This window comes from Empidonax traillii, unplaced genomic scaffold, assembly GCF_003031625.1.
Source record: "Empidonax traillii isolate 1590-97213 ecotype Southwest subspecies unplaced genomic scaffold, ASM303162v1 scaffold90:size2128546, whole genome shotgun sequence".
Classification (NCBI taxonomy): domain Eukaryota; kingdom Metazoa; phylum Chordata; class Aves; order Passeriformes; family Tyrannidae; genus Empidonax; species Empidonax traillii.
In genome coordinates this window covers 1,341,227-1,361,865 of record NW_020955283.1, presented here as the reverse complement: position 1 = coordinate 1,361,865, position 20,639 = coordinate 1,341,227, and the positions used below count along the sequence as shown (strand labels likewise).

At 40.1% G+C, this 20,639-nt stretch overlaps 3 protein-coding genes across 9 annotated transcripts in view; 1 reads left to right on the top strand and 2 right to left on the bottom strand.

Moving 5' to 3' along the window:
- MYO1E (myosin IE) overlaps window positions 1-4,542 on the top strand; it is an 81,144-nt gene extending 76,602 nt beyond the window's left edge. For 2 of the 4 annotated variants that reach the window (XM_027881538.1, XM_027881539.1), the window contains exons 27-28: window positions 2,781-2,950; window positions 3,457-4,542. In XM_027881538.1, the coding sequence (XP_027737339.1) occupies window positions 2,781-2,950; window positions 3,457-3,533 (247 nt within the window). In that variant the 3' untranslated portion in view covers window positions 3,534-4,542. Of the gene's footprint in view, window positions 1-2,170; window positions 2,750-2,780; window positions 2,951-3,456 lie in introns of those variants that run through there. The other 2 variants (XR_003570992.1, XM_027881540.1) reach the window with 2 other exon arrangements.
- Window positions 4,543-6,080: 1,538 nt separating this feature from the next.
- Window positions 6,081-10,980, bottom strand: CCNB2 (cyclin B2). The gene is made up of 9 exons (XM_027881558.1): window positions 10,874-10,980; window positions 9,942-10,070; window positions 9,741-9,866; window positions 9,146-9,316; window positions 8,883-9,041; window positions 8,334-8,570; window positions 7,370-7,510; window positions 6,670-6,780; window positions 6,081-6,371 (listed from the first exon to the last, which is right to left on the bottom strand). The coding sequence occupies exons 1-9, from the start codon at window positions 10,901-10,903 to the stop codon at window positions 6,270-6,272; spliced, it is 1,206 nt and encodes a 401-aa protein (XP_027737359.1). The 5' UTR covers window positions 10,904-10,980; the 3' UTR covers window positions 6,081-6,269.
- Window positions 10,981-12,945: 1,965 nt separating this feature from the next.
- Window positions 12,946-20,639, bottom strand: part of RNF111 (ring finger protein 111) — a 43,300-nt gene continuing 35,606 nt past the window's right edge. For 3 of the 4 annotated variants that reach the window (XM_027881537.1, XM_027881536.1, XM_027881534.1), the window contains 4 exons: window positions 17,297-17,389; window positions 16,266-16,361; window positions 15,277-15,404; window positions 12,946-14,712 (listed from right to left, as the gene is read on the bottom strand). In XM_027881537.1, the coding sequence (XP_027737338.1) occupies window positions 14,595-14,712; window positions 15,277-15,404; window positions 16,266-16,361; window positions 17,297-17,389 (435 nt within the window). In that variant the 3' untranslated portion in view covers window positions 12,946-14,594. The remainder of the gene's footprint in view (window positions 14,713-15,276; window positions 15,405-16,265; window positions 16,362-17,296; window positions 17,390-20,639) is intronic. The other variant, XM_027881533.1, reaches the window with a different exon arrangement.

Sequence of the window (20,639 nt, the reverse complement as noted above, 5' to 3'; positions counted from 1 at the left end):
TGCAGCCCCTTAACACCTGAAATACTCTGAGATTATGTGGAACAGCTCAGTGCCCTTCTCCAGTGATCTACATAAATGAGGGTTCTTCAGAGGCAGAAAAAAAACCCCAATTTATTTTTAATGATATCAAGATGAACTTCTTGTATAAACAGACTACTCTCAGCTGTCAGTCAACAGAAAATCTCCCTGCACTAAATTCTCCTGTTGGCCTAAGCATTTTTTCCTGTATGATCCAACTGGCTGATTTAGCATATTAGTGTTGCTTGTAGTGAGCGTTATACACCTCACAGAAATCAAATAATACATAAGTCTGCACCATTGATAGATTTGGAGTATCAAAAGTGCACAGGGTTCCTAAGTAGAGTCTTTCTAGTTCCTAAACACAAAGAGCCCTTGAGCAGAATTAGGCACATAAAGAGGCCTTTTTCAGTTTTACTAATAGCAGTAATTTTTCTCCACTATGCACCAAGTGTTAGCCATTCAAGCATATTAAGAGCATTTTTCTGTTTAATCTTCAAACACGAAAGAAATCAGAAACAAGTGGCCACTGCTAGTTATTTTAACAATTTCAATAGTGTCAGCACATGCTAACACCTTCAGACATCTCCATCTTGTAATAACTTCCATGTCTTTAAGTGGTGAAATTTTCTCAGTGCATGCCACCTTCTTTTGTTAAAGCTGTTTTACTAATACTAGACTCTACTTTGTCTGGAGACTACACAAAAACTCATGAGCTATAGGATAAAGCCCTTTGTGATTTCTGTCAGCAACTGTGACTGACACATGCATTGCTATAAAATGCAGCAGCCACCCAGTACATGAGGATAGGTTGGTTTAAAAAGATAATTTACATCACATACCACAGTTCCCAGTGCTGTGGGTGTGCACCAACAACCCCCTCTGTTTCAGTGCCAGGAGTTAACAAGAATGATTAGGAAGTATTAAAGCTTCTGTTACTCAGTTAACACTTAACCTATGGTCAGTGTAGTCCAAGGGAAGGAAAACGGCAAACAATAAAACACACAGTGTTAGAACATCCTGACTGTTGTCACCAGTAACTGTGGACACACAGAGTGGTAGAAAAGAGCCAGAGCAGTAACTGCAGCCACAACAAGAAGGGAACAGGCATCCATCACTCCTCCTCCAGATGGATTTCACGGAAGCTAAGCTTCTCTAGAGCAAGGTGTAAGTAAGATAAAAGAGCACTTAGTAAGACTTCACAATTCTGAAGAAGAAAGGAAGAAGAAGTTGGGGAGCAAGGGTTGTTTATTTTGTTCTTTCAGTTTTGTTGTGCTTTTAATTCTTTCAAAGTGAGCCACAGCTGTAGGCAAACAACATGGATGTTACTCTGTAAGGTAAAGGAACATCTAAAAAGGGCCTGGCAAAGTCCTGTCTTAGAGTTTAACATTCCAATATAGCAGTTGCTCCCTGTTGGGTACAACCCACATGTTCACTGAACTGCATTTCCTACTTCTCACTTCCTGCAAACTGTTGTCACCCTTGGCCAGTTGGGTCCCTAATCCCAACCAGTCATCCAGCCAAGGTAGCAGGTCATGTGAATTCAGTATTTCAAAACCACAGCCGTATATAAGCAGATAAGATGTTTTAGAGTTAGAATTCAGGTAATTTTTAGCAAAACTGCCAAGAAGGATGCACTGGTACCAATAATCCAGTCCAACACCAAGATTAAAACCAGCATGTTCCCATCAGCAGAACAGCTCAGTTAAGCTGTTCTTGTTCTACTGTGGCTGCACAGAAGCTGAGCTACTTTTCCAAGACTTGTGCTGAATTCCTTAATTTCCATACATAGGTCCAGGTTTCACAACACACATTTCAGGAAAAGTCAATATAATGCTACAGAGCATATTAGATAAGAGCATTTCAGTTCTTAATATATAACACATACTTGAAAGATTATTTTCTGGTGCAGTTCACAGCACAAAGAACTAGACAGAGGTGTGTTGAGAAAAATTAAGCCTAGGACTTTGTGTAAATAAACCTTTTCTGCAAAACCTTTTCTGCAAAACATTCTGTGTAATGTTATCATGGCATTTACATGACATGAACATAGTTCATTCTCCTCCACCATTACACCTTTTTTAGTCATTCAGCACATTTATTAATAATTTTAAACTGACATATTGAGTCTAATACCTGTTCTCTCTTCCAGCCTTTATTAGCTGATGAGCTGGCAAAATGCATTTCTTCCCTCTTTCCCCTTCCTAATCTTTGGAGTGGTCACAGCTGTGACAGTTTGTGCAGCATCTCCCCTGCTGCTTCAGAGTTGGCTGTAACAGAACAAGTCCGTAGATGGCCCTGGAGTCTGAGGCAACTTAAAAGAGATGCAGTCTCTGTTACAGCTTAGTCACAAGAATGGTAAAGTAGCAAGCCTGTGAGCTAGAACTTTGTTTTTAATATTGAAAACTAAATCCCTGGTGATGTTGGGGCAAGGGGAGAGACAGCCTAAGCTGTGTAGATACCAAGATCTGCATGAACTGCATGTACACAGTTGCTTACATTTCAGCCTGAGCACTAAAACTTCTCTGCATTTGAACTGCTGTTTGGAAGTACTTACCCTCTATTTCTGCAGGAAAGAAATGGCAACTCTGTTCCTGTCACAGGGAAGTCTCATATTGCTGTTTTTAATTGTTGGGACATTTAAGAAAACCCTTTTTCTCTTATTCTGCGATATTTTTTAAAATGAATTCAGTGAGACGGAGGGGTTTGAGAAAGCTTAGGTTCAAGTCCTTGGCTTTGAAACACATTTTTTCTCCCCTCAGTGCTCGCAGGCAGACCACAAACCGCCCCCCACCAGCTGGAGGAAGGCCTAAACCCCAGCCCAAGCCCAAACCTCAGGTACCTCAGTGCAGGGCACTGTACGCATACGATGCTCAGGACACAGATGAGCTCAGCTTTAACGCCAACGACGTGATTGAGATCATCAAAGAAGGTATGGGGGAGAAAGTTTGTTATTTAAGTACCAGTCTTGGAGGCTCACTGCCAGAAGGAAGGACAAGTCTTTCCAGGCCACCTTGCAAATTTCTCTGATAGCTCAGGGAGCAGAGGAGCCTCCAGCCCCACACCAACCAAACCAGTTCACTCCACAGAGTGTCCGAGACAGATCAGTAACAAGAATCACAGGGTATTGCAGAGCTGGGAGTTTAGTCAGAGTAATTCTACCACAGATGACTTTCATCTAGATTAACATCAGCCTAAGCCACAGCTGCAGAACAAGAACTAAAAAGTAATTAACCAGTTCCAGCTCTGGGTCTCAAAAGCATCATACTAAGACAAAGTCATGTGGCCATAAGATTAGCAAGCTCAGTTTCTGCAAACCATGTCAGTCCTTCCCAAGAAAGCTCTCACTGAGGCACAGCTTTGCAAGGCTGCACCAACCTTTTTTGTAACAAAAAGCCTCACAGAGCCTGACTACTTACCCTCCTGTCTTTGTTACAGATCCTTCTGGCTGGTGGACGGGAAGACTACGAGGGAAACAAGGTCTGTTTCCCAACAATTATGTCACCAAGATATAAAAGGCTGTCAGAGAAAAATTGGCATGAAGTTACCAGTGATTGAAGGCCTTTTGCCTTGCCTTCAGGATATTGTTCTTCCAAGATTTGCTGTTCTCAGCAGTGTTTTCCCCAGTTAAGTTGTACATGAGCAGGAAGAGTTAACCACAGCACAGACTGTGATCTTTTGTCTCAGAAGCATACAGCAATGGACATACTGACCAATTATTTATTATATTTAAAACCTGGTTTAAACACCTGGTAAGTGAAGAATACTGAAACCTACCATCTTCCTGAAACAGGTGCTTTACAGTCTGGGACCAGGGACTGAGAAAGTGGTGTATTTAATAAGTGCCTTCAGCTGAGTATCAGTAACCTTCTTAAATATCTACTGAAGATAATGTTAAATGCACATTTCCTCTAATGCAGATCATTCTGGGGAACATGGTAAATATGCTGCTACATGTCAAAAAGATTTAGGCTCATTTGGGATATTACCACCATCTAGAAAACTACTGTGATGGTCTATTTAAGTAATTCTGTACAGAGATGTAATGGAACTAGTTTGTGTTTGCTGATGTGTTTAGGGACTCCAACAGGCACTGTAAGAAGTTAAAAAAGAAAACCACATAGTACTGTATGCTATACAAGGTTGCCTTCTTCAAGATTTATATTATAATATGGCTGGCCCATGTTGGTTTTATGTTTATTGTTTTACCTATTAAAAGAAGAGTCTATAAATGTACAGTTCTGCATAGAAAGAAATTGTATTCTGTACATAAAAACTGAGTATAACAGAAACATGTATGAATGTATTACGTAGTAGTCCACTGTTCTTAGTAGTACTGCTAGAATTTTTATGCCAGGTACTTACAGATCTGCACTACTCTTAAAAGGCAAAAGCACAAGTGTTATTGCTTAAGTCTGATTGCCTCCCTCACCTGAGTGGCTGCTGCTTGCCCTGCAATTACCAGAATTCATGCTTTGCCTTCTGAACCTCCATGAAATAAAACACAGGAAGCCGTTTGCTCAACAGGTCTGTTCTCTGTGCACTTTGTTCTCAGTTCCATGTACAAACTGATCCCTTCACAACAGTGGCTTTTGGATTTTACTGCACCGACTCCTAAAGACAAAACACCCCTCCTTCTTTCACTCCAAACCAAATCATTTTCCTGAAGTGCTGTGCATTGTATTTTGTTCTTGTTAAGAGCAGTTAAAATAACCCCCAGTGTATGTTGGTAATTAGGAGCTGCATGAGCTTTAAGATACAGCTAAAAAAGTCTTGAATCCCCTCCCTCCTAAACCATTGCCTAAGTCTAATTTAGGCATGCAAACTCCATCTTCTTTAGGAGATGACTGACTATAGAAGCTGTTTCTGAGAGCTAGAAACTAGGACTTCAGCCCAGGGGGGAATTATATACACACAAGGGATCAAGCTTTCAAAAAGAGCATGTGCAGTAAATGCTAGGCTTACTAATCCTATGGGAGAGAAAAGCCTCCTGCTTGAGAAGATAAAACCCAGTAGGCTTCAACATCCTTCCCACAGGGAAGCACTGAGGTTTGGGTAATTTCTGCAGCATTAGGTTTTTGCCTTCATCAGAGCCAGGCCACTCATGAAGAGAAGCTGGAAGAATCATAGAATGGTTGGGGTTGGAAGGGAGGCACTGAGTTTAGTGTAACTTGGAGAGTATCAAATAAGCAAAGGTAAATTACAGGCCTTTTAACAAATAAATAAGGTATTGAGGCAGAAAAGTGGCATTACTTAAATGCTTGAATTCCTTGTGAGCACAAAGACACATTTAGATTAGAAACAAAGAAAGAAAGCAAAATGTTCAAAGACAATGAAGAATCAATTTATGGTGGGTTTGACTCTTATCCCAGGCACAGAGATTTACTGGAGAAGAGGGGGCTGGGGAAAGAAAGAGGTGAGGGTGGGCAAGTGAACAGGTATGAAAAGCTAAGGAGGTTGTTCTTTTCGAGAAGTAGGGTGGGTTTTAAGAGCTGAGCTGGTTTCAAAAGGTCTTATCCCTACAGTTCCACACGTCCATCCCCTGCACATTGCTCAGCATCACAGGAGACTTAAAATATCCTACCTTAGTTCTCTTTGTTTAGGCACACAGAGAACACATTGTCTTATGCTGACCTAAACACAAAGACTTGCAAAGTTAATACCTGTTAAAGCCAACCAGCCTACTTCATTCCCCTAATTTGAAGGCAATTAAAAAAAAAAAAAAAAAAAAAAAGAAAGAAAACAAAAAAAATCAATTCCTGTGTACTTCTTCCTTGGGTCAAGGCACTGAAATAAAGTACATATTTAGTATTCTTTAAGGCACACCAAAAAAAGATGAACTGCCTGCCTGCTCATACAAGCTGAAGAGTCAAAGTTAATAAATATAACACACTATATAAACTATATAATGCACTGGAGATTCTCATTGGAAACCACCACAGAGAATAATCATACCCATTTAACTGCAAGTTATAGCAATCACCTATTTAGTCAAATGTCCTGCTTGGCCAGCAGATTGCAGACATGTCTAGGGAGTACCTTATAGAGTCACACTCGGTGTGGAAAAGAGAGGAGCTTTATTTGTAGGTAGAAAGTTGTGTTACAGAGCAAGTTTAAAACGTCACCTTCTGGACGAGTCTGCAGTGTCTGTGGGAGGGCTGGAGAATTCTATGTACAAAGAGCAGTGGTTTTGCCTCAGCAGACAAGCCAAAGTGCACACACACCCCTCAGGCCTGGGCTGCCCAGGGTTTTCATAGGAGTGATGCAGCCAGGTCCTTGATTATCTCACTACTCAGCTGAGGGATGGTGCTGATCATCAGGAGTTTGCTGCTTGCATACTTGTTCTTTACAGCCTGCAGAGGGACACACAAGATTTACACATGCAGTACCTATGCTCAGGCAGATGATTTTGGGTCAATTAGCCTGACTGTCTGGAAAAGAAGCAAACAAGACTGGAAGTGAACTAGTCCACAGTAGCAAGAGCACAGTTAGTCTAAAATATTTTAATGTTAAAACTAATGCACCAGCCTCTCACAGCCTTGTCAGACCAGCATATGCTTTAAGATAACACAGAGAATATTTACCTAAGGAGTCACAATATGCAGCAAAGACATTTTGAAAACATTAAAAGAGAGGACTTATTATACTTACAGTGTATTTTGTTAACTTCTCATTTACTTTGACCACGTTCTTGGCCATATGTTTCATAGTCATCAGGAGACTGTCTTCTGCATACCCAGTGTAGTATTGTTGCTTTGTGCCCTGCAGTAGAACAGTAAGAAATTTGAGATTTGTGAAGGGGGAAGTGCTGCTCAGTCACTTCAGGCAGCAAGCACCCTTAGCTTGAAGCTAAGCTTCAAGTGCTAGAAACTGTAGCTGTCAGTTTAAATGACAGATCCAGAGTAACTTCTGATGTGCAGAAGTCTGGACATATCCATTTCAAGGACCATATTGCTATACTGCAGAGGATCTTGAAAGAAGCAACTTTTGCAAGAGTAGCCACTAGCTGAATTACAATTCACTATTCATGGGCCAGGATTTCATTATGCTACATATATTGCAAGAGTTATGAACATCTATCTTTATTTACAGCGTGACCTTCTGCAACTCAGTGCTTTAAAGAGAAAAATCTTTTTATACCTCAGTGTTCATACTAAAAAAGACAGTTGAACAGCTTGATGTATAGTGGCAGGTAGAAAAAGAAATATACCACTAAAATCTCACTGTCATTTGAGCACCATCATTATTACCATTATTACCAACTCCAACACAATTTTCTGAAGTACTTTTTTGTAATGGTTCACTTCCAGTGACTGAAGAAAAAACTCACAAGTTTGATTAAAATTCTTACCCATTTGTCATGTCCCAGGATCTTTTGGGACAAGCATAATGCAGCAGCTGCAATTTCTGAAGGACGATGGTGGACCATGTCATAGTCTATCAGTGTCAGCTCCATCAGGTATTTTGCCAGAGTATGTTGCGTAGCATCAGCCTACCAGATTGAGACCTTGTTAATCCACAAGGTTTCACTTTATCATAATCATTCAGAATTGATCATTGCATTCAATAACCAAACAAAAATAGTCAGCAAAATCTTTACTACAGTCTAGGGAGCATCCTCTCTAACAGGCACGTCCAGACCAGAGTCCCGGTCAGTCTTGACTGGCAGCCATTTGGAATTTACACACAAAGCCAAGCGAGGGATTTTAACAGAAAACTACAGTATCAGGTACTGCAGTGCCCAAGTGGGGATACAGGTGCTCCTCTGTAACACACACTCAGGGAGGGAAAGGGCAAAATGACTTAGGGAGAACCTTATTCAATGGAGTTACCCAGTGGTGTGTTGAGATAGTTGGAAGACCACTTCAAGTGTGGACAGTTCAGCTGAGTAACTACTGAGGTGGGGGAAAAAGGTTGGATCAAAGAGAAAGCTTATCTTTTGATTCCGAAATAACAGTATTTGCAACCAAAAGTTATTTGTAACTGCAACACTGCTAGTGTTTTACAAGTAAATACCCTGATCAAGAGGGTTAAAAAGATTAAAAGCAAGGGTTCTGCTCTAAGGTATGTTTAGTTTAACCTTTAGTGCTGCTAAGATTGAACATAGGCCCCAGTAAATACAAAGGTGAAGTGCCACTGGCTGCCACAGTGACACTGCCGTGGTTACTCCACACGGTGGAGTGTCAGAGCTGAGTATTTCCTGATCCAGCATTTAAGCCGAAGGCAAGTAAGATCACATGATAAAAATGCCAGGAGCAGTCCTGATACACTTTACAAATATAGGAAAGTGCTAGATAACAAGGACAAGCACCCACCTCCCCAGCTTTTGATGCTCTTCTTAGGAAGTGAATTGGAAGAGGCCGCCCCAAGTCAAAGTTCAATTCTTTAAGAATAATCATCTCCATTTCTCTTATTTCACTGCTGGTGTAGGCATTGTCAGTAATGTAAACCAAGTCTGCTACCTCAGGACACAATATCTCTTCGTATTTTGAAGCAACAAGCATTGCTGTAACACCCACCAGCTGAAGCTTCTTGCGAGGTACTGGATGACTCTGCAACACAGCAATTTAAAAAGCAGGACCCAAAACGTCAAACACTAAATAAAAAGATTCAAATTTATCAGTTTACTATAACAGTACAGCAGTGCTCGTTCTTATAAATTCTGAGTCAGAAGTGTCTGTATTGACAGGCTCAAAGAGGGTGGCAGCCTCAAAGTGAAGATGCTACACCACAGTAGCTCTTACACAAAGAGCAGATTTTGTAGGTTCTTAAATTTATAAAGAAAGGATAAATCCCAAACCCATTTAAAAATACAGCAATTGAGTAAGTCTTCTGATCTGAACACGAATTGAAAGGTATCTTACTTGTAAGAAGCGATCTATGAGTGCAACACACATGTACAGCGTCTCCTGCAGGAGGTGGAATCTCGAGTGGACCTGGATCAGCCAGTCCACCAGGATTGCTCTCATGCGCCCGTTGATGATCCTCCCGTCCAGGTAATGGGGGCGGACAGACTGCTGCAGCTGAGGGGTGGGACAGACAGAGCTGTGTGAGCAGGGAGGTCACCCCGCGCTGCAGGGAGGTCACCCCACGCTGCAGGCAGCAATGCAGCTGTGACACATCGTACCTCAAGCTCTCTCAGATACAGGTAGATGTCCTTGACATAGTCACTGCACAGCTGGGGATTCTCTGAGTCCTCAGCATCAATGTCTTCCACATTGTTGAGCAACACGTCAGAGAAGGCTTGGCACAAATCCTCCTCTTGCATGGATACATCCATAGGGACAGGAGACAAAGCCTAAGGAACACACCATATCTGTTAACACATGTCTCTACTGCCTAAGTGTCGCTGTTCCTTTGTTTCCATGTTTCTCCAATTACTACCACAACTTCTTTAGACACAAGTTGAAACCAAACTTGCACTGTAGTGCAGCAAGTTTTCACTGAGATATCACACAAACAGAACCTAAGGATCTTCCATTAACTGCCAGCTAAAGCAGAAACTTCATCCAGTACTTCAACAGCTTGTTCCGCCACTTGGAACATCAGCCTGTAAGTAAAGCATGCATTAAACTGAAAACTCAGTACAGAGGCTTTGCTTTTTCAGCATGGAAATGAGATACAGCTACAGACAAACTATTCTTACAGACAAACTATTCTGAAGTCAGAGCTCCAAGCTGCAAAGCAAATTAAAAATCAAAACAGAAATCATCACTTCCTACCTTTGGAACAACGGTTTCTTTAATGACTTGATTCACAGCAGCTGGAGCTTTATGCAGTACAGTTCCATTTGTGGTCCTGCTAGGTCCTTTCACGGGTTTTATGGATGCTTTGGGGCATTCTGTTCTCTGTAGTGAAAACAACTATTATTAATACAGTAGGGCCAACTTTTCCCTAGACAGAGACTTCAAATGTTCCTTTACCTTGGTTAGGCGTGTTCCTCTTGTGGCAACTTTATTTCCGATTTCTTCCAAGGCAGCCCTTCTGCCAGGAAGGTGAGTTTTTGCTTTACTTTTAAGGTCAGACACAGCATTCTCCATCCCTCTAGTAACCTAAAACAGTAAAATTGCAAATGCTTAATTAAGAGTCAGAGACTAACGATTTGCCAATGCCCAAATCCATTACACACTACCACCCTGTGCCTGCTATCTATCGCTCAAACAGCTTTTATTTCCTACATTCATTCAGAGGAAAGTCTCCTCTCTACAGGTTTCAGAGCACTGTACTCTCTGAACTGTGTTGTAAAATAAAAGCAATGCACCCGATCTCATACTTTGTAAGGTTAAGAGTGCTCACCTCCTATTTAACCCTTTATTGTACTTACACACTTTGTAACTATAGCAGCACTCCCAAGAAGATGCAAAAAGCAAGTTCTTTGTTACACATATAGCATATTAATTAAAAACTAAGCTATGTACGCAAAAATCGATACTCTTTGTTATGCACAGGGAAGAAAGCACCAGGGCTCAAGCTCTTCGTGAAGTTCAGTTTAAACTCTTAAACGATCACCACAGAGAAGAGGTTCTGTAGTCCCTTCCCACACCTCCCCCATCCACCGCTTTAGTTTTCTCGCTCCCGTTCGGCGGGGGAGGCGCGGGCGGCCAAGGCCGGGAGCGATGCGGGGCCAGGGCCCGTTCTGCGGGGCACGGTGGGGCCCCTCACACCGCCCCGCCCGGCCAGGCCGCCCCAGCACCGCGGGGTCCCGGCCGGGCCCAGCGCCGAGAGCCGCCACCCCTCCGCAGGACAGAGCCCCCGCTCTCCCAGCTCGTGGCCCCCGCGCCGCCGAAGGGCAAGGAGGCCCAGGGGTGGGCCGGCGGCGGCGCAGCCCCTCTTTGCCCTCCGCCGCGGTACTCACGGGCACGCGTCGCGCCGCGGGCAGCGCCATCCCGGGCAGGGTGGTGTGAAGGACCCGCTCCGCTCCCTCTGCAGCAGAACCGGTAGCCGGTGCCGCATCGCCCGCGACTCGCTTTAAACCCCGTGCCGCCCTCCCATTGGCTAACTTCGTACGATGCACGCGTCCCATTGGCCTGCCAGCCCAGGCCCCGCCCCAGCAGGAAACGGTCCGCGCCGTTTCCGGCTCCACGCCCTAAGGGGGAGGGGCGGCCCCGCCCTCAGGATCGGCCCAGCCCACGGCCCCAAAAAAGGAGGTTTTAACCCCAAAAGCAGCGGCACTGCGGGGAACGGCCAAGTAGCAGCCGTGCACAGCTGGGGAGGGGCCCGCGAAGCAATGGAGGCACCTGCGCTTCGCACCGAGGTGGTTCTGTGTGGCAGCTGTGGGGGCCGCCCAGAGCACACCGACCTCGTTCAAAGGAGCAGCTTCCCACAACGCCCTGCAGGAAACCAGTCCGAGCAGCTGCATGTTACAGCTTTCACTTTAAATTTCACTAAGTTAATTTAATAACGAGTCCCGAGATTCAGAGACTTAACACTACAATAGTTGCCTAAACTGACTGAAAAGTCTAATTACAATTCTTCTGCAATCCCCCCAAACTGGCTTTGAATTCCAAAGTTCCACATGACTGCTTATCCACCTAATTAATTAGGGCTACATATCGGTCTTTCACTGAGGTAACTTTTTCTTAGCTAGTACCCATAACACTTAATACATGTACCCAAAGGAATGTTTAAAGACCAAGACTTACAAGACCAAAAGGAGACAAAGGAAAAAAAAAAACTTGCATAAGAAACAGATTTTGAATGATACCAGTCTAACATTTTATTTATTGCATACAAAAGGATTTCTTTTGACAATGAAGTTTCATATGAAAAGTAACTTGATGCATACTGTTGAGAATCTTATCTTCAAAGTCAAAGATGCTGCAGAAAACTTAAGGCAATGCATCTAAGCATATAAAGCACAGTAAGTGGTGGAAATTTTTCAAAATGAAAAGCCTAATCTTTCTCCTTCTCTTAAATTACGGTTAAGTCACAACCTTCTGGAACAGAAGTAAGCTGCAGCTTTTTAGCCCCTGCAATAGCATTAAGATCAGAATACTGTGATTCCTGACAAAAAAAGTGTTCAACATCACATTACAATGTTATGCATACATTTAAAAGCAAGACAGTATCAGTAGCTCTTACAAAACAAATCAAATCATAGACCACTAAAATACCTCTAGTACCACGCACTCAAATCAGACCCACAAAATATTTCCTAAAAAAAAAAAAAAAAAAAAAAAAAAAAAAATTCCCCCCAAACCTGTGCTTCTTTGTCCTGTAACAAAGCCAAAAGAGATTCTACCCCTAGGTCTATTATTTTAGAGGCCCTGGGTTTTTTGTCCCATGTCTCTCAAGTACCTTCTTAGAACCTTTCAGAAGTGAACATAATCAGTCTTCAAACTAGCAGTCAACTAATTTCCCTTCTTTTCAGTCACGGGAAAGCAAAGTGTCAGGTCAGTCCTTCAAGCTACTTTTATTCATTTTTAGCAATGAAGCTCCAACTCCAGTCTTTGAATTTCCTACAGCCACCATGTCGAAAAGCTTTAGCAGAAACCCATGGGAGGGTTTGCAGCAGTCAGATCCTGGACTGCCTCTCTCCCTCATCCCCCATTTACAAGCACAAAGTGGTTTTAAGTTCAGTTCTAGCAACACAAGGAAGCTTGAGAAGGTCCACTTATCACATACATGCTCGAATAAAAATTCCCTCCACTTAAAGCCTCAGTGCCAGAGGTTTTAAGTTTGTTGCCAGAAAAAAGAAAAAAAAAAAAAAAAAAAAAAAAAAAAAAAAAAAAAAAAAAAAAAAAAAAAAAAAAAAAAAAAAAAAAAAAAAAAAAAAAAAAGGAAGCTGCTTGAACCAGACAGAAACAGGCATCAAATTAGATAAGGTAATATTTATAAATGGATCATTTTTTAGTGTAAACATAACAGTTCATCTTCTAGATTTACTGTAAACCATTGTACACATCATCTGATTATGAAAGACAAAGACAAGAGAAACTGAAGGTATTTATTATTCAATCCACTTACAAAGCAGGTGGCTTAATGCAAGCTAATTGACATGTTTATCTATGATCCCCGAGGAACATCTTTTCCAAAGTGACAGTAATACTGTCCCAATGTTTTTGCACATTTGCATTTTGCAATGTTGAGCACATTTAAATAAACTATAATCTATTATATGTGAAAGAATGTTGAAGCAACTTGAATCCTGATGTGGATTAAAACCTCCTCCAAAGGCAAAATGTTAGTACATTATTAATTCTATATACTATATTATGCAGCAAATCTTAACTATAGAAAATACTTCAATCAGTGATGAACTGTTGGTAATTTATAAAGAGGGAATCTATGATCAAGGCAAAAACTAGGTAACCACATAATTTGTGTCTCAGTTTCTACAGAAATTTACAGGCTTTCAATTTACTAATGAAAAATAAAAACAAGAGACAAGTGGATTTAGCTAACTTTATTAACTTTAAATCTAATAAAAATCCCAAGACACGCCTGGAATCCTTAGAAATTCTATGAATGCATGTATATAAACCCAAACAAAAACCCTGCAGCTTAAAGTCCTTACTGAATGGTTTTATATTAAAAAAAACCCACAAACCAACAACAAAACCCAAACAGCAACAAAAAGAAAACAAACAAGAAAACAAACAAACAAACAAAAAACCCAACTCTCAGTGTGCGCAGATACTTCAACTTAAGTTAGCAGAAGACCAAACAGATTCTAAGCTCTTTTTCCATTTCCCTAATAAGTCTTTCAATCTGCAAGTATCTACAATCCAGCTAACTGAAATCAACATTTAGTGTTCACTAGAGCTGTTTCACAGCAGCATATATTTAAGTTAGGGATTCAAATTTCTAGACATAGAAGAAAATGATAAATACAATCTGAACAGCAGTCTAAATGTTTAATATTGACATTCAAATATATCTGCATTGTGCTGAAATTTTAAAAACAAACACAAAAATCTGATCAGACAAAAACTCTGGTGATGAGTATGCTATATGTATCAGTCAAACTGAATATAGTCCATATTCTGTTCCCAGTATTAAGGATGTTATTTGACTCAGAACTGATATTGTAAATATACAGCAGCCATTTTTTCCTAATTAAGGAATGTCTCAATACATAATATTATCCTTTTCTAGATGATCTTTATACATTTAAACTAAAATATATGATTGATTAAATTAAGGAATTCGAGGTTAGTAATAAGTGAAATCATACTTTCAAAGCTTGATACTACATAAAACAAACCAAGGAAAAAGAGACCACACAATTCTACTTACTAAAGCAGCTAATCTTGCCTGCAAGTTTGGGGTCACAAAGCCCATAATATGTGCAAACAAATGCAATACAAGGAACCATGCAAAAATACAGTAATGAATTTAAAGAAAAAAAACGTAAAACCTAAAAAACTTTTAAAAAAATTATAAATACACTGAAACTCAACTGTCTTCTACAATAAACTGTAGGTCTAGCATTAGTTGTACCATGTAGCAGAGCCAGCACTCTAAGGTTCAATGTTCGATATCTGCGCAGGTAAGTCATGCCATCTTTGGTTGACTGCAGTACCAGGAGGGATGAGAGGGAGCGAGCGGGAGGACAAGAGTTCTGGAAAGCAGTGTCAACTTTCACTGGGCAGCTGAGCCTCAATGTCCACTCTGCAAATGGGGCACTTCTTGTTAGTAATCAACCACTGATCTACACAGACTTGGTGGAAAAGGTGCATACACGGAAGGCGCCTGTCACCAGAACAGAGAAACATCGGTGTTAGTGCAGCATTTCCACACCCACACACACGCTGGAAAAACACAACACGGCTTTTGCTACTCAGATCTGTTCTTTCTGCAGGTCCATGCTTTCCCAAAAGTTTCACAGCCTTTCCTGTTGAACCTTCATTCTGTCTAGTTCCAAGAAGAAATGCATATGGGCTTCAATGAAGTCAAGCATCAACTGGATTCTGCTGTATTAGACTGATTTCAATCTGTTATAGCTTAAGTAGCATAACTGTAGAAAAACTAAAAGTGATAGTCCTGATTAATTCAGGGTATCAGCTTGGGTTCATGTTATAACACAGGCAGTCAATTTATGAAAGACTGCAATGAAATAACCTACATTCTACCTAAAGACAATACAGACTGAACAATGTGTGTTTTCAGTTGCAACTTGTTTTATTTCGTTAGCTCAACAACAGACATTAATTAAGGTAACTGTTCACCCAGGCAGTCCTGCAAGTGTGCCATATTTGACTGTGGTGTCAAAGCCAGAACATTTATCATCACATTCTGATATTCAATGTTATTTACCTGACATCTTCACCTTCCTCCAAGATAGACAAACAGATGGTACACTTTTCCTCTGTGTCTTCTTCTGTTCCTTCCTCCGCATCTTGTTTGCAGTGCAGTTTCCTCTGTGAGAACCAATCAGTTGTTACCTTATTAGTAGAGATGACATTATTGACAAACTGAGTAAAATCTGGTTTTGATACATATTCAACACATATTTCTTTGAAAACATTTTGTAGTATTTATTCAAATGTATTTAAACCAAAATTAATCAAGAACCAGCAACTGGAGCAAAACTCAGACATTTCAGACTTAACTACTGTTAATTACAGAAATCTGCAGGACTGTGAATATAATTTCGTATTGCTGCAACCAGTCCTTTTACTTACTGTCTATGTATAAATATGCTATTTTCATTCATGTAGAGAAAAAAAAAATCCTTTCAAGTGTGGTATCTTAAGTCACTATTTATCAAGTGTGAAAGAACTGTCAGTGTGGATGGGATTCTATATTATCATATACTAAACTCCAACTGAGAGACAACCTCAGCTGTCAAAATTGTGTACCAGATTCAATTGTACCTTCCCACTGTTCCAGTGATCAGAGTAAGGGTTAAATTGATACATACCAAGCAGGCACAGGAACAATTTATTGCAAAAAATAAAGTCTTTAAATATTTTATGTGTTCTCATTGAAGTCTGTTGACAATTTTGCTATTACTAGTAGTTATTTTGTTGCTCACAAGGCTTCTCATAACTGCTGGACAAGTTAATCATATCAAACCACTTTTGTTTATCACATTACAGTAGCTCTTTATCTAAGGAACAAATGTTAAATTTTCCCTGGGAAAGAAGTGCCATTGCAAGCTTTGCTTACAATCCTTGAAACTTCAAGATAGAGAAAACATGCACTCCTTGAAACTGACATTTCTGCAAGTTTAAGCTAACCACAACCATTATTACATACTCAAAGAACTATTGGAGACAGGCCACAGTTTGAGAAATCCTCACCTTTTTGTATTTATGTGGATATGTGCATCTTTCTATAGTTCCCTGTGTTGCTCCACGATTCACGTTGCCTAATCGTTCCTCCAAGTGAATCAGTTCCTAAAAATCATGAAGGAATAAACAGTGTAAAAACTACTATTTCAACTACCTCGAGTAAACACTAAAATTTATTTTAACCCATTTCCAATTTTAGAATGACAAACTCTTATTTCCCAACTTACTCAAATAAAGGCAAAGCCAAAAAGAGCATGTTGTGTGGGAAAAGTGATGGGCTTCTGTAGAAAAACCCACACAACACTGCCTGGTATTTCAAGTTATAGGGAAACACTATTTTACTACTAAAAAGATTAGAATTTTGTCAGCTAGGAATAGTTATCAGTATGTTCACATGTACTTTTGCATCCAATAAGGAAAAGGCAATTAAAATTCACTATGTAAATATTTAGTTTCTAACAGTCATTAAGGCTTAGAAGAATAAAAAAAAAAGTTGCTTAAGTTGAAATATAATGACTGATTTATTTTTCTCCAGCAATGAGTTTATTGGAACCATGAGATGTCACTGAAGAGGTTTTCAGTGGACTAGGTCATTAACTCTCTGCATCTGATACCTTGTTTTCTCCTGTTTTATTTTCTTCACTCCATTTCAACTCCTGCACTACATAACAGGACGGCACTGTTAAAGTGGCCAGGTTTCAGCCCCACGAGGAGGATCCTGGCACAGTTACTCAGAGACACCACTACCTTCTACCAATATATCATGTGACTACTCCATCCTACTGATGGGTGGAGGGCAGAGCAAGATGTCCTGTCTGTTAATAGCCACCTACGCCTGCACTTTCCAGGGCTCCTCTGACTGACCCTCTGTTCAGTGTGCTCTTGTTCCAGTTCACCGTGGTGAGGGCATTCCAGAAATAAAGGGTATTTTCTTTCTGATTCTTTTATATCTATATATAGAACTAGCTCTACCATACACACCCTCCCCATATTCCCTCATGACACGTTTTGACATTTATCTAGTTTTTTCTATTACAAACCTCAAAATTGCCCCTGAAAGGGCCTCTGAATGATGTTCCATCCAATCCCGATGAAATGTAACGGATGTGAGGGTAGCCCGCCATGTCTGGTACCTATTCAAACAGCAGATGTTCAGTTAAACCTATTCAGAACAGTCTCAGTATTTTACTGTTCACTTCACAAAATTTAAGTTCCTTTTGCTTTCATTGACTCACTCATTATTTATACTCCTCAGTCTGAACATACAATTCCAACTGAAAGCACAACAAAAGCACCACTCTGAGCCCTCTAAACATAACCAGGAGCAAAACAGAAGTGAGACCAGATCCTCCATTATCATCTGCATTACATATTGCTTGGACTCAATTCCCAAGTCTCAAAACCTCAAACTACATTGTATAAACCACCAAAAATATCTACCTATGTCTGTAAACAGAACACCTAACAGCTACACATGAAGTTATGAAAAGGACTTGCTATGGATTCTCAAATTTAAGTTTTTAGTACTACAGAAGAAACAAGGCTAATACTCAGACTGAAAAAAACCAGCCAAAATTCTTATCTTACCCAAAACAACAGAACATCTTCAGACACACTTCAAAATTAGAGGCAGATAATTAACACTCAAAACTCACATCTGAAGTCGTAGGTAACTCTAAATACACTCCACATTCAAGCATCCACTGATCTCCTTCATATTAAGAGATATAAGCAGTGAACACAGTATCGGTGTCCAGCGCTCTATCTCACCAGCACTTTCACACAGGAAACCTGAAAGGCAGTTAATATACCAGGGACCCCCTTCACAGCAGGGCTTCTGCACTCCATTTTTACCCCAACAGGATGAGTGAATAATGGGACTTTTTGTCAGAAACATACCAGTAGCAATTTTTAATGAACAGGTGAAATAACCTCAAACCCCAATGATCAGCAGATTCACTTTACCTAATCCCACACAGCACATAAATATGAGGACTGTGAGCACTGTAAACAGCATTTCATGTGGAAATAACATTAAGTACTTGGGAACTATCTTCATATCTGTGCTATCATATTATTCATGAAGTCTGGTATTCACATGTGGCTTTTCTTCTTTCCAGAAGACACTTCGAAGCTTAACATATATGAAGGTGTAAAACTGAATGAATGCATTATGAAAAAGCACAGGCCTAGACAAAGCTACTCATAGCACAGAACAGACCAGTAAGCTACCTTTTTGTGGTTTTCAAATCCAGTACTGCAACTAAAAGCTGACAGGGATAGAAGAGATTTCTCTGCCCTAAATACTTTTTTTCCAGAAAAGAAACACAGAATCTGGTTATTTTAAAGCAGTTTACACGGTGCTTGTTAAATTACCACCTCATAGTGCCAATCGTGAGCCACAGCACTACCATTAAGTTATAACAAATCAGAGGTATAGAAACTGAAGATGCATATTCATGTGCATTTCTAAACATTTCATGTAAGCAGTATCTGTTGGTGTCACAGATCTTACTGTTTGACAATACAAACTGTAGTTGTAACAAAGGAAGTCTAGGGGAGTGAATTAAAAATATGCTAATTTGTAAAAACTAAATTGTGAGAAATCTGTCTCAGATAATCAGTGACGTACAATTCATGCTGTATAAGTGTGTCATTCTACTTCAGCTTCCAGTTACAGAAAACACATTTAAATAACTCGGGTTTTTACTGGGCATAGACCTGTGGCATCATTTGGAAGTTTCTACTGCCTATTGTTACATTGTGAATCAATTGCCACCACTCAGAGGAAGGGAAAGTCCTGACAAAAATTAACCTAAGTCTCAGAAATGATCTTCACTGCCTGCTTTTTGTATTGACCAGGATTTGAAAATAATCCTTCGGAATGGTGCAGATACTGCACCACAGGACCTGCAAAGTCCCTGGTGTATTGTGTAATTCTGTAATTACAGTTCCAATTGCCTCAGCAGTCAGGGTTTGTCAACTGCAGTGACATACACCTGGACAGGTCTCCTCTCAGAACAAATTCTGCTACTGGAGACTGTTTAGGAGAACTACTAAATTTAATACTACAAACCCAGGAATTTCTCATAGCACATACCACAACAAACTACTGAACTCAGACAACAGAAATATCATGTGGGATATGTATTTTCATGACAATAAACAGGCCTTCATATTATGCTGATGGGGATGGCATAACAACTCTGCAAAATAATCTGAACATACATTCTGTACAGGCTCTTCTATAAAACATCCTGACAGTACAGCTTATACTTCTGGCCAAGTAAAACACTACTTTGAAAAAACATCTCTGTAAGGAAAAACCCAGTTCTTTTACACTGTAGAATAAGCAGTCTGCTAATATAGTGAGATTTTAACTGAGTACATTTGTGATACAAGATGGAGAAAAGATGGGCAAGAGAGAACTATCAATAATGCCCAACTAAGAACAGTCTTACTAAAATCTTTTCTACAATTACCATCAAGCTTCAAATGTAAAAATATTTCAGCTCTCTTGAAACAGTTTCACACTGAAATGAAATTTATTTTCAGTAATTTTTATATTGAACATAAGAAAATAGGAAAAGTTTAAAGCTAAGGAAGAATGCAAGCAGTTTAAAGGCATTGCCAGTCTGCACAAAGTGCTTGTATATATTCTTTTGGATATAGTCAAATGAAGCTATGTATTTTAAAGCAATATACTCTAGACCTACAGATTTCAGCTCAGGTTTTTTCCAGTAGAACAAGTATCATCTGTTTCTGGTTTTGCACCTTCTATTGACACTTCCCGTGATCACAAAAATCTGCAGCAACTACAAAAATTCAAGGCCAAGTCACAGCCGTTTGCAACACAAACAATCTGAGACAGTTTGAAACAGCTAAACTGCAGGGGGAGGTTTTCTTCCCTGCTACCCTCTGTCTTTGCAGGATCTTTCTGCCTTTCAGTTGCCATAGTCAGTGGAGAGATTCTTCTACTGTCTGGTACTATTTATCTTGTCCATCCTGACCTTCTATTCCATGGTTCATATTAAGTGTCATCTTCATACATATTAAAACAACTTCCAATAGTAAGCTTATTCAGTTCACTGCTCAGCTACTATCAACACTCAAAAAAAAGTAAAGCCAATCAATTAATGTCTTAAGTCAAATTCGAACAAGCAAAAGCTGCAGTTTTCATAGACACCGTATGAAGGAACAACTAACACCTGTTGCATAGATAAAACCCAGCTGTGCCTGTGTCCGAGGGGAACATAAAACGAGCCTCTTCAAAAGCCTATATTCTAAAAAAACCCCAAAGAACACTAATTCATGTTTATATTAAGAAGTAGAAGCTGCATGACAGAAGTCCTTTTTCTTGAAAAATGCAATTGTATTTGATGC

Excerpts from the sequence above, each read along its gene's own strand:
- CCNB2 (XM_027881558.1), bottom strand. The coding sequence starts at position 10,903 with ATGGCGCTGCCCGCGGCGCGACGCGTGCCC. Across the intron at positions 9,867-9,941 it reads GAGGAACACGCCTAACCAAG|AGAACAGAATGCCCCAAAGC; the intron begins GTAAAGGAACAT and ends TTTTCACTACAG. Across the intron at positions 8,571-8,882 it reads TCATAGATCGCTTCTTACAA|AGTCATCCAGTACCTCGCAA; the intron begins GTAAGATACCTT and ends GCTGTGTTGCAG.